The 16794-nt window shown below is 36.6% G+C and overlaps 1 protein-coding gene across 1 annotated transcript in view; it reads right to left on the bottom strand.

Moving 5' to 3' along the window:
• Positions 1 to 16186, bottom strand: part of REL (REL proto-oncogene, NF-kB subunit) — a gene marked incomplete at its 3' end in the record, with an annotated part of 32993 nt that extends 16807 nt beyond the window's left edge. The window contains exons 1-3 of the mRNA XM_082851363.1: positions 16112 to 16186; positions 5986 to 6128; positions 3456 to 3604 (exon numbers count right to left, since the gene is read on the bottom strand). Of these exons, the coding sequence (XP_082707489.1) occupies positions 3456 to 3604; positions 5986 to 6128; positions 16112 to 16121 (302 nt within the window). The 5' untranslated portion in view covers positions 16122 to 16186. The remainder of the gene's footprint in view (positions 1 to 3455; positions 3605 to 5985; positions 6129 to 16111) is intronic.
• Between the last annotated feature and the right edge of the window lie 608 nt (positions 16187 to 16794).

Raw genomic sequence — 16794 nt, 5'->3', positions numbered from 1 at the left:
CTGAATACAAGGACACATAAATGAGGTTTTATTAAAGGATACTGCAAAAATCAAGCATATAACCAGCACTGAAAGGTCATCATAATGTCAGATGGAGATATTAAAAACATGAAGTACATTTCCAATTGCTATGATAAAGATGTGAGGATAAAAAAATGGGGCTATATTTCTAAGAGAACTGTTAAAAGAAAAGCAGTGTATACTTTATCACTTTTACATACAGTATTTTATGGTTAGATCTTACTAATATTCCTGCATCAAATATACCAAAGTGGACAAAGATTAAGAGGAAAGCAACACCAAAAAGCTAAAATTCACCTCCTAAACGAATTCATAATCAAATCAATAAAATCTGTACATTTGATAATGTAAAGCAAAAGTTGTAAAAAGATGCCCACAGGCTGACACCTACAGGTATAGTTTTGCTGAGCTCATAAAAGTGTTGACTACATTTTTAAAAAATGTGCGTAGACTACCAACATTTAAAAACCAGGTAACTGCATATAAACATTCTGGATTTCTGGCTTCTCTTGAACATTTTAAAGGTCTGGCAACAGCAGATTGGCACAGAAACACCTGGCTGGAGCTAAGCACCTGCAGCCCCATTTACACGGGGCTCTGCAGTTCGCTACAGTGCCTGCTAATCCTCTTACACCTCAACCTCTCCACTCCATGGACATCTGGTTTTTGACTTCAAATGACTTCACGGCCAGCAGCAGTGGAATATGTTTTGTGCCTTATCATATGAAGTTATAATAATCATTCATCATAAGAAAGCATCAAACTACATATTTTTTTCATTAGAAAGATATTTAATACCAACAATAATATTTAACAAAAGTTTCAAAATGTCATTTATGGAAAATTTCTCAACTGCTACAAATATTACTAATTTGCATATGTGTAGTACAGATGATGGTGGGGGGAACTCCCCTACCACCACCAGTCATACTTGTTCCCACATGGAAAAACCATGACATCATTAAAGTTGGGTGGGTGTGAATAAGGAAGCAAAACTTGGTTATACTAACATTACTATTTGTTCAAACTTGACATGGCCCTTTGCACCAGGAGGTCGCTTGCCTTGTTTGCCCCCTCCATGCACTGTTGTCTTATTGTTCATGCTCTTCACATTCACCACACCTGTGATTTTGTTAGCACCTAAAATATCTTTAACATTTCCTTCTTCTGCCTCCAATAATTAAAAAGTCAATCTTGAACTTGTAATCCTTTCTCGAAACCCTGAAATCATGATTGTCTTCCTCAAAAGTATTCCACTTCTTTGAAAGATTCTTAGGTTGGTTCTCACTTTTTCTTTGACAAAAGATTTTAAAGAACTCTTTGTTTTTATATATTTATACACTACTTGACAGTTTCATCTGAATAATCATATTTGACTCCTATTCACACACTGAAATTCTGACATGAGGAAACCAAGGATCACAGAGATTATCTGAATCAATTACTCATTCATTCATAGTCATTCAACAAGTTCTGGGGTTCCTACTACGTACCAAAAACTCTGGTAAGTAATGGGAGTATACAATCCCTCCTCTCGTGGAGCTTACAGTCTAGAGCAGGGGTTGGCAAACTATAGCCCATGGACTAAATCTGGCCCACCACCTACCTGTTCTTGTAAATAAAGTTTTACTCGAACAAACTTATTTGTTGGCATATTATCTACAGGTACTTTCATGCCACAACAGTAGAGTTGAGCAGGTACAGTAGAGACCACAGGGCCTGCAAAGCCTAAAATATTTACTGTCTGGTCCTTTACAGAAAAAGTTTGCTGAAACTTTTTTTCTAGTAAAACAGACATGAAGTAATCACACACCAAGATGCTAAACTGAAATCATGACAAGTTTTATAAAGGAGATACACATTATGTCACAGGAACCTATGATGGGAGAGAGTTGATCAATTAGTATGTTGGTGATGGAGTCATGGAGAGAAGTGGATAGATTCAAGACCTATTTAGGAGGTACCTGTTAGTGAATTCAACGTGTGCACCTCTGTGAGGAGGTGTCAAGGATGACACCTATGTTTGGGGCTTTTACAGCAACTAGTAAAACAAGGTACACTGGAAGACCAATTTTGAGAGGAAAGAGGTATATATGATCAGGGTAAAATCATGGTTTGGGGCATATTCTATTTGAGGTGCTTTTGAGCTATTTAAGAGAATATGTCAAAAAGGCAATCACCCTTATTACCATTCCCTACTGAAAGAAACCAGGGATCCTTAGAAACAACTGAAGATTTCAGTTTTTAAAGTACACTTTCTAAATGGTTACTGCTAGTATTTAAGGAGGCTACTAATCTTTTCCTGTTGCAATTGGTTTCATTTTTCCTCAAAGGCAACACATGTTCGTTACAAAAAATGAATTATAAAATAAACACCAGTTAAAAGAACATAAAACCCCACAATTCTTCCCACCCAGAGACAACTACTATCAATACCTTAGTGTTTATATTACTATGTGTATGTACACATTTACTTTTGAAAAAATTATTTATCACGTACACCTGAAACTAAAACAACATTGTTAATCAACGATGCTCCAATATAAAATGAAAATTAAAAAAATTATTTATCACACATTGTTTTAAAGCCCTATTTTATTTATCTAAATATTGGGAATATCATTCTATACAAAGACATATTTGCAAGGTTATTTTTAAGGCTACATAGGAGTACACTGCATGGATATACCAGTTTATTTAACTAATCCCCCTTTGTTTATTATCTGGATTGCTTCTAACTTTTTGCCATCACAAACAAAGCTTCAATGAACATCGTTATAGCTAAATTTCTGAACATGCTTAATTAGAAATTATTTCCTCAGGATAAATTCCTAGAAATAGAATTGCTAGTTCAAGAGACATTCATATTTTTCAGGCTTTTGTATGTAGTTGTTAAAATGCCTACCAGAAAGATTATATTTATTTACACTCTCACCAATAGGATGAATGGATCCATCCAGCAGCCTCAAACACAAAGTATTACATACTTTTTTAAAATCTTAGAACTATTGCTGTATGTTAATTTTATAACTGCCCTTTTCAAATAATAATTCCAGTTTTCCAGTTGATTTTCTCACATCTGGCAATTTTTAAGTTAACTATCAATGAAAAGAGAGTAAAAATTTATGAAAGAAAATATTTCATAAGTTGTTCAAACTAAGAAAGAAAATCGCAGCATAAAATAAGTTTGTTTACTTTTAGTTACAATAAAGAAGTATTCCTGCTACCATCATGGACTGTGTCTACTAATAAAGAATGAAAGGGTAGTTCCAATGCAAATGATAAGAAAATGTAAATGTATACTATAGTAAGTAGAAGTACAATGAGGAATTAGTTTATTCTGCTAAAAAATAACAGATGTACATGGATAGGAATCAAGAGCATTCATTCTATGCTTATCCTATTCCTAAAAATGTCTGTGACTGTGTACTTACAACAAAGGTCTGCGTTCTTGTCCAAATTCTGCTTCATAGTAGCCATCTCTGCAGTCTTTTCCTACTAAATCATGAGGATGAGGTTTATGTGGGATATTCTTTGTTACTAATGTAATTCTCACTTTTCCTTTTCCATAGTAGTTCATAATCTGAAAAGGGGGGAAATTAAATATATGATCCATAAATACATCTCATTAAGAACTGATCTACAAAATGAGAGTTCAATTTATATAATATAGTTAGCACTGGATAAATAAAGTCCAATTGACTGGCAACTGCAGTTTGGATGAAACTTCACAGAGAATACCAGTAGAGGAGAATTTTACCTCTCAGTTCCTTGGCATATTATTTTGTGCCCTAATTCAATTGGTCATATCATCTGATTTCTGCTTATTTTCCTTTGAAAACAAGTAAAATTACACCAAAATATTATCACAGAGCATGAAGAAATTCTAAGATGTTGAGTCACTGAATGCCATGCTCTTATATTCATTGTCATACCATAAACATCCCTTCAAAGTATATATTTAGGGCTTCCCTGGTGGCACAGTGGCTAAGAATCCACCTGCCAATGCAGGGGACACGGGTTGGAGCCCTGGTCTGGGAAGATCCCACATGCCACGGAGCAACTAAGCCCGTGCACCACAACTACTGAGGCTATGCTCTAGAGCCCGCAAGATACAACTACTGAGCCCGCGTGCTGCAACTACTGAAGCCGGTGCGCCCAGAGCCTGTGCTCCACAAGAGAAGCCACGGCAATAAGACGCCCACGCACCGCAACGAAGAGTAGCCCTCACTCGCCGCAACTAGAGAAAGCCCACACGCAGCAATGAAGACCCAATGCAGCCAAAAAACAAAAAAGTATATATTTAAGCCATAATGGAAATGATAGCACACAAATATGATCATTTTACTTAATACATTACATTCCATTTAAAAAAATATTTGTTAATCAGTAAGCATACTGCAAGTGTTCACTGTATAACAGGCAATAAATCAAGTTGAGTTTTGCAAAATTAAGTTTTCACACAGAACACTGAGAAAGAAAAGAAGAGTTAAACATGGGAGAGGACGGAAGCATGTGGGGATGAGCTAATGTTTAGGTTGGAAGCTGGCAAATTTGCAAGCACAAATGACAAGGCAGTTAAGTAAGAATAGGTGGTTTCACAGGTAAAAGGGCATTAAAATTCATAATTTTGAATTTAAACTTAATTTGAACAGTAACCAGAAAGTATTTATTGCTTTTCTGAATAAAAGAGAAGGTAACAACTTAAATGTGTAAGGCTGGGAATTCCCTGGCGGTCCAGTGGTTAGGGTTCTGTGCTTCCATTGCGGGGGCACAGGTTCGATCCCTGGTTGGGGAACTAAGATCCTGTAAGCCGTGTGGTGCAGCCAAAAAAAAAAGAAAAAAGAAAAAAGCATAAGGTAGGCTAATGTAGAACTCAAGCTGCAAAGTTGTTTAGAACATACTGGAATGGTAAGGATATAGACCTTAGAAATATTAAAGAGAATGTATAGAATAAGCTGAATTATGGAGAAGAGCTAAAATTCGCTCTTAAAGGAATAGAAGATTACTGTTTTCTTATTTACCTTTTATTAGCACCTCTCCCATTTTAACATTATATAAAAAGACTTAGATCTAACTCAAATCCATATTGCTAACAAAAAAATGTGATAGAAGATTGGAATTTGTAATTCAATATGTAATTTTGCCATTGGCTTGTTATATAACTTAGCATTTCCTTTAAGTTCAATAGAGTAAACTCTGTAAATAATCTAGTTATAAAATAGTGAATTCAGATCTGCTGATGAAACATTGAATAAAACTTTTCAAAAATCCACTCTGCCATTAAGGTTTTAAATTGGCATTTAAAGAATAAAAAAAAATCATTAAAAACTGAAGGAAATGTATATAAATATAAAATACAAATATGGTATAGTTTATAATTATAGTATATTACCAAAGTCAAACTGCTTTCGAAATTTATGCTAATATGAAAAAACTATATTTAAAAAGTGACAATATTTCAAATCAGTCAAGGCAACCCAGAGTATCAGGGATAGGCAATAAAGGTAAGGAGGAAAGAAGACAAAAAATGTTCTCTTTTTACATAGACCCTAGATTAACCAAGTGACTGCAGGAAGAATTCTAATTGAATTCCCAAATACATGTTTTCAATCTACAGAACAATTCTGATCACCTCTGCAAGGAGAGAATGCTTTTTCCTCATTAGCTTTTTGTTCCGTGAAAGGGATCATCATCCAAAAGCTGCCAATGTATACTAAGCACTGGGAATCACTCTACTTAGATTAACACACAATGTATAACTATCCACAGGGATGAAGAATCCATGCTGTACTTAATAAATGTCCCTAGAATTCTATGCAGTATATAGATCAATTAAAAAGAAAAAAAAGGAAGAAAAGCTGCTGGAGATCACTGTGAAGAAGCTGGGTCTTTAACATAGTTGCTGTAGCTAAAATATGAAGCAACTAAGAGACAGACACACACAGGAGAATGGTCTATTACCTGGATAGATGGGTATGTTCGGTTGTTGTCTGTGCTGTGTTCCCCTGGAATGCTGCCTGCTGATCGCCCTTCACATTTGTATCTAAAACGCATTCCCCTCTGCCTGGGTTGTTCAATTATCTCTATACGTGGTTCATTACCACCTGAAAATTTTAAAAGGGGGGAGGGTGAGATTAAAATAGGAATGATAATGGATATCGACCATTTTGTTTTTTATAAAACAGTAGACTAAAAAATTTTCCCTCTCAATATTAAATAACAAGGTTGAAATATAATTATCAAAGATTGGGTGGCAAAGACACTCTTCTCTCTCATTCAAATTGAGCTCCCGTACAGTGTAAACACAAGTCATTCAAATCATATTTACTGGTTAGCACTTTATTGTTTAATATCTATAACTAATGCCAGAGTGAAGTTCTGTGATAACCACTTCAGAGATACCCACTTACATGAGACCAAGTAGAAGGGTTTTTCCCCAAAATTCTCCCAAATGGGTCAAGAAGATAGTCTTCAGAAGTACAATATTATATTCCAAAAGTGACTTTGCTTGATTTTACATTAGACTTAACAGTGGACTAAAAGACTGTTCATTGAAAATGAAAATGTATTTAAATCCTCGCAGAAGGAAATGTTAAGTTTTTTATATCTCCATTGGAATCTTAAAGGACTTATACATAGTACAGCAAAACAAGTTTCAGAAGGGACTTTATGCTCAAAAGAATTTTCAGTCAGTCCCACCTAAAGTATAAGACACAACAGAGGAAAAGAAAACTATTTACTTTCTATAGCAAATGTAATTCAAAATATATACCTTTAGAATCAATACGGATACACAGAACAACATGGATGAATCTCAAAATAAATACGCTGAGTGAAAGAAGCCAGATCAAAAGTGCACATACTGTTATGATTCCATTTATATAAAACTCTAGAATATGTAAACTAATCTATAATGATAGAAAGCAGATCACTGGTTGCCTGAGCATAGGGGTGTGGAGTGGATGGGGAACTTTGGGGAATGACAGATATGTTAATTACTTGATTGTGGTGATGATCTCAAAATTGTATAAATACGTCAAAAGTTATAAAATTGCATACTTTAAACATGTGTAATTTATTGTACATTAGTTATATGTCAATAAAGCTGTCTAAAACATATGCACTTTTGCCCCCTCTTATTATCCAAATCATGGAAATGATCCAAATCATGGAAATGACAGTTTAATAAAGACACTCAAGTGTGCTTACAAGTAGGGTACTTAGCAATGTATCTTTATTTCAGGGGTATAAAGATGCCTTCCACTAAAAAAAAACCCCAAATCAAAACCCAAAACCCCCCAAAAAACCCTCCCTCAATCAGTTTAGTGATTTCTAAATTCCCACAATTAAGATATCCATTTATTTGACTAAAGGCTTATCCTCTGTTATGATGCAAGCAAATCTTCAGAAAGGGTAACACAGTGGGTATTATCAGTGCAGTATGGGGAAGAGGCCTTTTGAGTACTCCTCAGCCACATCTTAACATTGAAGATCCTGGAAATATCATATCTCTTAAGTTTCCTACTCTATAAAATGGAGATAATAACAATAGCACCTACCACATAGGGTTGTTGTGAGTATTAGAGATAACATGTGTTAGGTTCTTACCAAGTATCAGACATATAACAAATATTCAGTAAATGGTCTATTATTATTTTGAATGCTTTCTTGAAAACAATGATTTATAGTGATACCATGACAGTATATACACAACTGCTTCTTTCAAGGATCTTACAGAATAGTGAGGCAAACAACACAAATTATTAGACTATAGAGGAAGGAACAAAATTTTGTTTATGCTAACAAAATTCTGCATAAAATTGTAATAAGAACAAAAGAGTCAGGAAAACCTATGTCAAAGGAAAAAAAGAGGTACCGAAGCAAAAGGGTGGGGAGGGGGAAGGGAGAAACGCAGGCATTCTAGAGAAAGGGAAGAGTGTGTCCAAAGGTGGAGGCACAGTAAAAAAGAGCCAGAGAATCACAATACAGCCCCAATGGAAATGAAGTATACTTCCACCCTTAGAAAGAGAACCAAAGCCAGAGTACATTTGGAGATTTGGATTTCATTCTATGAGCGACAGAGAATCAATGTAAGGTTTTATGCAGGGGAATCACATGATCTGATTGACATTTTAGAGTAAGAATTCTGGTGGCAGTGAACAGATTAAAAGGAAAAGAGAAAGTAAGGTGATCAATTTAGAGGCTGTTACAGTAATGTGGGCAATGATGAGAGTATTTCTGAAATTTGGTAGTGATAATAGGAATGAAGGATTATTTAAAAGATGAAATTGACAGTACTTGGTGACTGAACGAACATTAGGGTTAAGAGAAAGTAAAGAATCATTGATGGCTCCATATTTTCTACTTTGTGTTACTAAGTAAAGTATTACTGGTATCTTTAATTTGATTCTGTTTGGTTTAGACTCCTTGTGCTTGAATTTACTACCTATTTGTTTATTCAAAAGGCAAAGAGCCAGGGAAAACTGACTTTAACCTAATCAAGTTAATAATATTTATTTCAATTTTACTGAAAAATGTAACGCACGCAGATGAGTATTTCAATTTTGCATCCTTGGGAAGGATAAACTGGGAGATTGGGATTGACATATACACACTACTATATATGAAATAGATAACAAATAAGAACCTACTCTATAGGACTTCTCTGGTGGTCCAGTGGTTAAGAATCCGCCTGCCAATGCAGGGGACACAGGTTCGATCCCTGGTCTGGGAAGATCCCACATGCTGCGGGGCAACTACTGAGCCTGTGCTCTAGAGCCTGTGCGCCGCAACTACTGAGCCCATGCGCCACAACTACTGAAGCCCATGCCCTCTGGGGCCCATGTGTCGCAACTACTGAGCCTGTGTGCTGCAACTACTGAAGCCCTCACGCCTACAGCCCATGCTCTGCAACAAGAGAAGCCACTGCAATGAGAAGCCCGTGCACTGCAAGAAGAGTAGCCCCTGCTCGCCGCAACTAGAGAAAGCCCGTGCGCAGCAACAAAGACCCAGCGCAGCCACAAAAATAGAACCTACTGTATAGCACAGGGAACTCTACTCAATACTGTGTAATGACTTATATGAGAAAAGAATCTAAAAAAGAGTGGATATATATTTGTATATATATGTGTATATATATATATATATATATATGATTCACTTTGCTGTACAAGAGAAACTAACACAACATTGTAAGTGAACTATAATAAAAAAAGACAAAAAATTTCACAACCTTATATATCCTTGTAGGAGTATTTAAAAGAAAGTACATTTTCCTCTGAAAACGAAGTTCAAAATACTCAACAGTATTTTTTAAGTAATATCTTAAATCATCTTTGTGGTTGAACTAAAGGTCAAATAAATCCCTGCCCACTGCTTATTTAAAGGTGTCTTAGTGGGAAGTTGATATAGAATGACATCACTAATGGTAAGTGGCTAACTTTTGAGGGAGGAGTGTGAATAAAAGTGCTAGGCTTAAAGTGAGCACTCAAATATTTCATTGGTTATACAACACTTCCTTAAACTAGAAAGTGTGTTTAAGAAAAAAGTCTGTAGACAAGAGAACAGAAAAGCAGTTGCTGAAAGATTAAATAAAACATTTTTTAAAGATTTTTAAATTCTAAAAATGACAAATATTAGTTATCATATAACATCAAGTACTTAAAAAAACCCTTGAACTCTATTCTTTCTATTGTAGAAGCTCTTTATTGGTAAAAAGTCTAACAACCAGAGTTTCCTGTAATATTCTCCATTCCCCCAGCTGGAAATAATCTTCCCCTCCTCTAAACTATCACAGCGTTTTATTTATGGCAATTATTGCAAATAACTGTAAGTTAGGGAAGACTCACTGTTTTATTTCTTCTTGAAAAAAAGCTACTTGTTTTATTTCTTCAAACAACTTGTTTTATTTCTTCAAGCTACCTAAAGGCAGGAATTGTGTCCTACTCATCAGTGCCTTGCACAGATATTCAGTAAATATCTGTGGAATGAATGACTGAAAATCTAAAGATCTTTTTGTTTGTCTACATTATGCAAACATTGAAAGACTATATTAATAATTATTCACATTTTCCTTATTAGGTTGTACTACTAAGGAAAAAAACAGTGCTTTGTAAGTACTAAAATCGCTACACCTTCATACTCCTCATACCTATTCATATTCTAATTTCTTTACCTCTATTTATAATTTAAAAAAAATTCCCAGCTATAAATCGTTTATAATATCATGCATCAGTACAGTGTATCAGTTACTTCCTTCCTCAGTACCCTGTTCTGAAGTGCCATCCTTCCTGAAGATAAAAAGTGGTGAAATGCAATCATGTATGGAGTGGAAGTTGGTAAAACATAAATCAGGGAACTGTAGAGAAAATGAGTACTCTTAACTAAGATTATCTCAAATCACTACAGTTTTGAAAATCATAGAAACGTCTTCAAAAGTTGGTTCTAAACAAGCTGATTACTGTACTTTTCTTTAACCAATATTATGCACAGCTGGGATTGACCCCTAAATTTTTAACAGTATTGTAAAATGCTCATACAGACCAGAATAACATTTGAAATATAGCCAAAATGTCTGCAAGATATATTTATGTTTTTATTTGCACTTAGGCAAGAAAGAGTGCTATTTGAGTTTTTAAGATTAAAAAAAGAAAGTACATTGGAAAAAAAAGAAAAAAAAAGAACGTACATTGAAATAAAAGATAAAAGTGGATGATCAACTGTCAGACAGCTAGCACTGGGAACCAGCATTAATTGCACAGTGAAAAGATGTTAATTATAGTAATTAAAACACTGTTCTAAGGCACTTTAATATACATTTCTCATTTGATCCTTTTAACTTTAGTCTCATAAAAACAGGACAGGAATTATTATCCCATTTTACAGTTGCTAAAACTAAAGTTCAAAATTATATAAAGTTATAAGAAAAAGAAATTATGAATGACATTAGCAAATATGACAGCTGGGATCCCAGGGGGGTCAAATTCAGAGAACAAGCAGCATAAAAGCAGCTGTGGATAAAGTCACAATAACTGATATAGCAAATAAGCTAAAATAAATGCAAATTAGTTTAAGAAGATAATGCATCTTGGCACAGGCAAGTGAGTATTTAGATGCAATGAAATTCCTGGAACAAAGTTCATATTGGGGCTATATATCAGAATCACCTAGGTAGCTTTTTCAAAAAACATACATGTCCTGACCCCACCTGAGATCTGCTGAATAGAGATAGAAATCCATCTAAAGCCCAGACTTGTTTCTGAAAAAAACTTCCCAAGCAATTTGAACACACTCCTGATTAAGAACCATTGCCCTAAAACACAAAGAAGTGGAAACAACAACGCACATATCTGGAGAAGCAACCCCAAAATTCATGTACAAGGATGAGCCGGGTGATGGACAGACTAGGTGGAGGAATTCTGACTACTTGTAACTCTCTCCCACTCTAAAAAGCTTACCCAAATGCAAGCAAGAGAAAAAAAGCACTATTACAGAGATAGCCTTCAACTGCACTGATATTTAAAATAAATCTTTTACAAAATTAATATTTTAACTATCATCAGTAACACTTCTTACAAGACAGCATGCCAATGTGTGAACACCACAGTTTTGAATAACTGACTAGAGACTGAATCTCATTCACTGAAGTACAGGATAACAGATTGCCTGAGACCCAAAGGAGCAAATGGAGTTACCAATATATTCTTTTCTAAATATCACCTCTACTCACTTTGGAGAAAAAGAAAAGACCTGTTCTTCTTTCCTCAAACCCAACTGAATTATGTTGATGACCTTCTTTACCTTAAGACACAGGTGAGTTTTTCCATTTCTTCCCAATTATGATAAAAATTTAGAGTTACCACTTCCTACACAGAATTGTATCCAATTAACAAAAGGGCAAGGAAAACTCAAGCCTATTCCCATAAAGACAGAAAAAGACTAACACAGAAGGTGCAAAAGAAATCAAAGGAAGGATAAGTTATATCAATCAAATTAGCAAAAGGACACGTGGTTTATTTACTAAGCAATTTTTTATTTACTTTCTTCTTCAGAATGCTTACTATCATTTAAGTGGACAAAGGAGACTGCCTCCAAACATCACTGTCAACTTCTACTCCCCTAGTTTAAATATACGCAAAACTACTTCAAATTATTTAAAAGTAAATGGGCATGCTTACATATTCTTGAAAGATATATTTTCTATCTAGCATCTGGTCTAGTCTATTTTTATGAAACCTTAAGGTTTCGTAAAATTCTAGAATCATCAGGATACTTAAACAGTATTAAGTGCCAAGTGTTTCTAGGAGCTCCTGTTTCCTAGAGGTCTGAGTCCCAAAAGAGCTCCAGTACAGAAGAAAACTAACATTTATGGGCATGCATTACCTCATTTGCTCCTATTAAGACTCTGCAGTTGTTATACCCATTTTCAAATCATAGAGTGGCAGAACTGGAATAAAAACCAACCCAGGTCCATCATGGACTAAAATCCAGGTTTACTCTAATATATCAGGCTGACTCTCTCATCTGGGCTTTAAGAATCCAAGTAAGGGAATTTGCAGATGAGTATTTGCCTGATGTATGCACCACAAGGTAAATAAAATATGTAAAAAATTTTGGCAAAGAGATTTTACTGCTAGAGATTCCACTGCCATTGGGGTGTGGGGTGGAAGAATAAGTCCTGAAAAAAAATTTTAACTTCCAGGGTGAAAAAAGTAGAGAAACGAAATTAAAAACAGATGGCAGGGCCAAATCATCTGTCTGGATTAAGACCATCAGATTTAAAAATAAAAATTATAGGATGCCCATTTAAATATGAATTAAACAAATAATTTTTTACTGTAAGTATATCCCATGCAATTATTTGGGTCATGTGCCTACAAACACAATCATTTGCAGAAAACACAGATGAAAGAAAGATGGAACAAAAGGAAATTCTGAGTCCCTCAAATTATATTTGAGAAAGATACTACACACACCCCAGATGTTCCCAATTATGAGTCATCATGATTCCTCCCTAGTCATTTCACTTGCTCATTCCCTTCACTCTATGTCTATCATATATCATCTTAATTCTTTTATACTACTGTTATCTCTACATTTTCATGTGTTGCACTTCTGAAGCAGCCTTCATGTTTATGTGTTCAGTCTTCTACTAAAAACAATAAATCACTGTCTTTACCTATCAATTCCAGCTCCAGTTTTTCATTAAAGATTAAATTGTGTCGTACTACACTGAGTTTTTCCCCTTTACTCAAGACAAACAGTTCTCTTGCAATTTACACTACAAAGTTGGTAAGTAGTGCAAAGTTGGTAAGTAGTACACGATATCTTCATGTACTTCCTATTATGTGACGTAGCAGAACTATACTAAAGAAAACTGTGAATATGCTATACATAAAATAGATAAGCAACAAGGATTTACTGTATAGCACAGGGAATTATACCCAATATTTTGTAATAACCCATAATGGAATATACCCGAATATGCAAAAAAAAACCCGAATCACTATGCTGTACATGTGAAACTAAACAATACTGTAAATCAATTATACGCCAATTTAAAAAATAATAATTTTTAAAACTGTAAATAAAAATAAATTACCTAAATTTTAAAACATATTTTACCAAATACAGTACTATTTATTAGTAAACAGAGCTATGCGCACACAGGAACATTTGCACTTTCTACTGGAACAATGAGAAGCTTTAAATTCAGACAAAAAAAGAGCTAATTTTATTTATACTAAACAGGATAGAATCATAAATATACAAGAGTAATGACTGTCTATGCATACCTTGGATAGGACTGAGAACATTTTTCTTAATGCCTGTCCTCATTAATTGTGTCAAAAGACTGGAACCAAGGTGTAATTTTTTTTTAAAAAGCAATAAAGACAGCTTAATAGAACTTGAGCTGTGAAATCCTAAATAACATAATTTAATTGAACAAAATTTAGAATCATACATAAAGTCCCAGTTATTCATGGTACTTATATAATTTTATTTATGAAATAATGATCTGTTACTTTCACGTTATACAGATCATATATTCAACTACAGACACCTATTTACATATTACATCCGGTAAGAAATGGTCTTAAATGCTTGGTAATCAATAAAAATACTTTTTGAGGTTTTATACAACTTTACTACAAACAGACTCTAAACTAGACAATGGTAAACTAATTAAGCAAAAGTTTTTTTGTCGTTGTTGTTACTCTTTCGGTTAAATTACTATTTCAAAACAGGATGGGAGTTTATAATTTTGTGAATCTTTTTGTCTAAGGTCTTTACTGAGTGATTAAGGACACCCAGACTTTTCCTCAGCAGTTTTCAGACAACTGAATTACAACTTAAATAACTTGTTATATTTTAAACAGTCCCATTTTAATGCAACTCCAGAAAACAGGAAAAACAAGAAAAGAAAATTACCCTACAACTTTCCACTCCTTTAAATTTTTTCCCCTTCAATTTAGGAAATCAGTCCTCACAACAGAACAAAATATAGTGTCATTAAACAAGTTTAAATTGTATCACATTTTTAAATGATGTGGGTCTTAGGATACTCTATATAAATGGCTAATTATTTTCTTTCTCTTTTGAAAGAATTAGGAGTATTACATTCATGCCATATATCAACAAAGTTTGGTTAAATTACCAGAAGGCTGATTTTTTTTTTCTTATAATGCTGGCTCTTCTTTAACTTTCATACAAAATCTTTCTGATAATCAATAAATTAACCAAGTGTTTCAAGTCACTTTGCACTTTTAATTTATACACGGTTTGAATTTATGAATTTACAAGATTATCTGAAAGTTCAGGGTCACTTAGGTGGCTAAAGAGAAAGTTGAAATATGTTAAACTACATTTGTATTCTCACATGAAAACCACAGACAAACTGAAATCAAATGTCATGTGAACCACCCCAATTTCCTTCTCAGCCTACAGCACTAGCTATGGATTTGTTCTGCTCAACCCTTTAAAAAAAAAAAGTCCTTTATGCTTTCTACTTCCTCTTCTCCGCTAGTCATCAGCCTTCTACTGAGGGTCACTGAACCAGGGAGTTGGGAGGATGCGGGTCAAGCATAAACAAGCCTCCCTCTGTAGCCTCCTAGCACAGGGTTAATCCACACTTTTAGGCCCCCCAGCCTCTGCTCACGCTGCTCCCTCTGCCGGGAAAGTGCCCCCATAAACCTTGCCAGACTTCTGTAAAGATCCCACTCGAATGCAGTCTACCTGATTTACTTCCCTTAGATTACAGGCAGACCTAAACCATGGCTGGATGTGAGGCTCCCTCCCTCACCCTTTAAGCAGTTTCTTGGTAAACTGGTTTCCCCCAAAGCAAGAGATCCACGCATTTATTGACTAAAAGTAAGTATTCACATAAGTGATAGAAAGTTGTTTTCATTCTTACTCATATTTTAAAGCACGGGGATTCTAAAAATCCTCTTTTCCCTTCTTTCCAACAAAGGAAAACAAAACAAAACTCGACTTCTGTTCCATAAATTAGAAAGTACGCACTTTACAGTAAAAATGATTCACTTTGTTGAAGCAACATTTCCACGTAAGACCTGTTAAAATACCACTGGTGATTTTTAAAGCCGCACCGCATTTTGTCCAACTGTCAGCACGACAGCGATCACCTCTTGACAACTGATGAAATTAAACTAAAAAAGATAGACCTCTCCTGAGGTCGGAAGGCTCCTCGTTCCTGTTCTAAAACGTAAAACCACCGTTTCAATTTAAATCAATTTTTAAATACGGGAAATCTTCGTCCTCCTTTATTTAGATTCTTATTACTTCCCTAATCCAAAAACCAAGTCTTTGGGAAACTCTAAGGCTCCGGCTATTATAATGGCATCAAATTACAGAGCGTGACTTTGATTTCGCACGCAAACCCTGAACCAGCTTACTTTTTTAAAAGGCTGACAGTTTGCCAGAGGCGATTTTAAAGACAGAATGAGTCACAACCAAAATTGAGCGCCCGAAACCCTGAGCGGCAAGACCCTCGGACGCTCTCCTCCTCCGCCCCCGCCGTCGGGGCCAGGCTCGCGCCCGGCCCTCGGTAGCCCGCGCCGAGAACACTCACCTGAGGCCATGGCTCAGCTCACCGCGCCGCCCCGCTCCGAGCGTCCGGACCCGAAGCCGCTGCAGTCAATCAGCCCGTTAGTCAGGCGGCCAAGGGACCTCTGCCGGCGGGATCCCCAGTCCCCCTGACCACCCCCGGGTCCTCCTCTTCCTCCTTCCCGCCCTCCTCTGGGTTTGCGGCTCACACCTTCCCACCCGCTTAATTCTCGCGCTCCGGTCACCCGGCGTTGCCCGTCCCGGCTGCAGGAGCCAGGAGGCGGAGCGCTGCTACAGCTGAGGGCAGGTCGGCCCGAGAGGCGAACAGCCCGGCGGGGGGGGACTTCCCGCGGCTGACGTAAACTCCTCACCGCCGCTTCCCCCGGGCTGGGGCGGGGGCGGAGCGTCCTGCGACCGGCGCGCGTGCTTCCGCCCTCAGTGGCCCGCGCCCCGCCCCGCCCGTGCCCGTGCCCCGCCCGTGCCCCGCCCCCGCCCCCGCCCGCTCTCCCGGAGCCCCGGTGGGCTTGGGACCTCGTCGCGGAAGCGCGAGCGCGGGGCCTTCGGGAGCGCAGGGAACGCTGGGAGCCGGGAGGTGACGGCCCCGAGCGTGCGAAAGCCGCCGGCTCCTGAGAAATCCCCCTCCTCCAGGGTGTTCTTGGACGCGTGGCTTAAAGTTCAGGAGCAGGTGGGAGGGTGCGGTGACGTCTA

Source organism: Leucopleurus acutus, assembly GCF_964270905.1.
Source record: "Leucopleurus acutus genome assembly, chromosome: 12".
NCBI lineage: Eukaryota > Metazoa > Chordata > Mammalia > Artiodactyla > Delphinidae > Leucopleurus > Leucopleurus acutus.
This window is presented reverse-complemented; position numbering and strand designations above follow the sequence as displayed.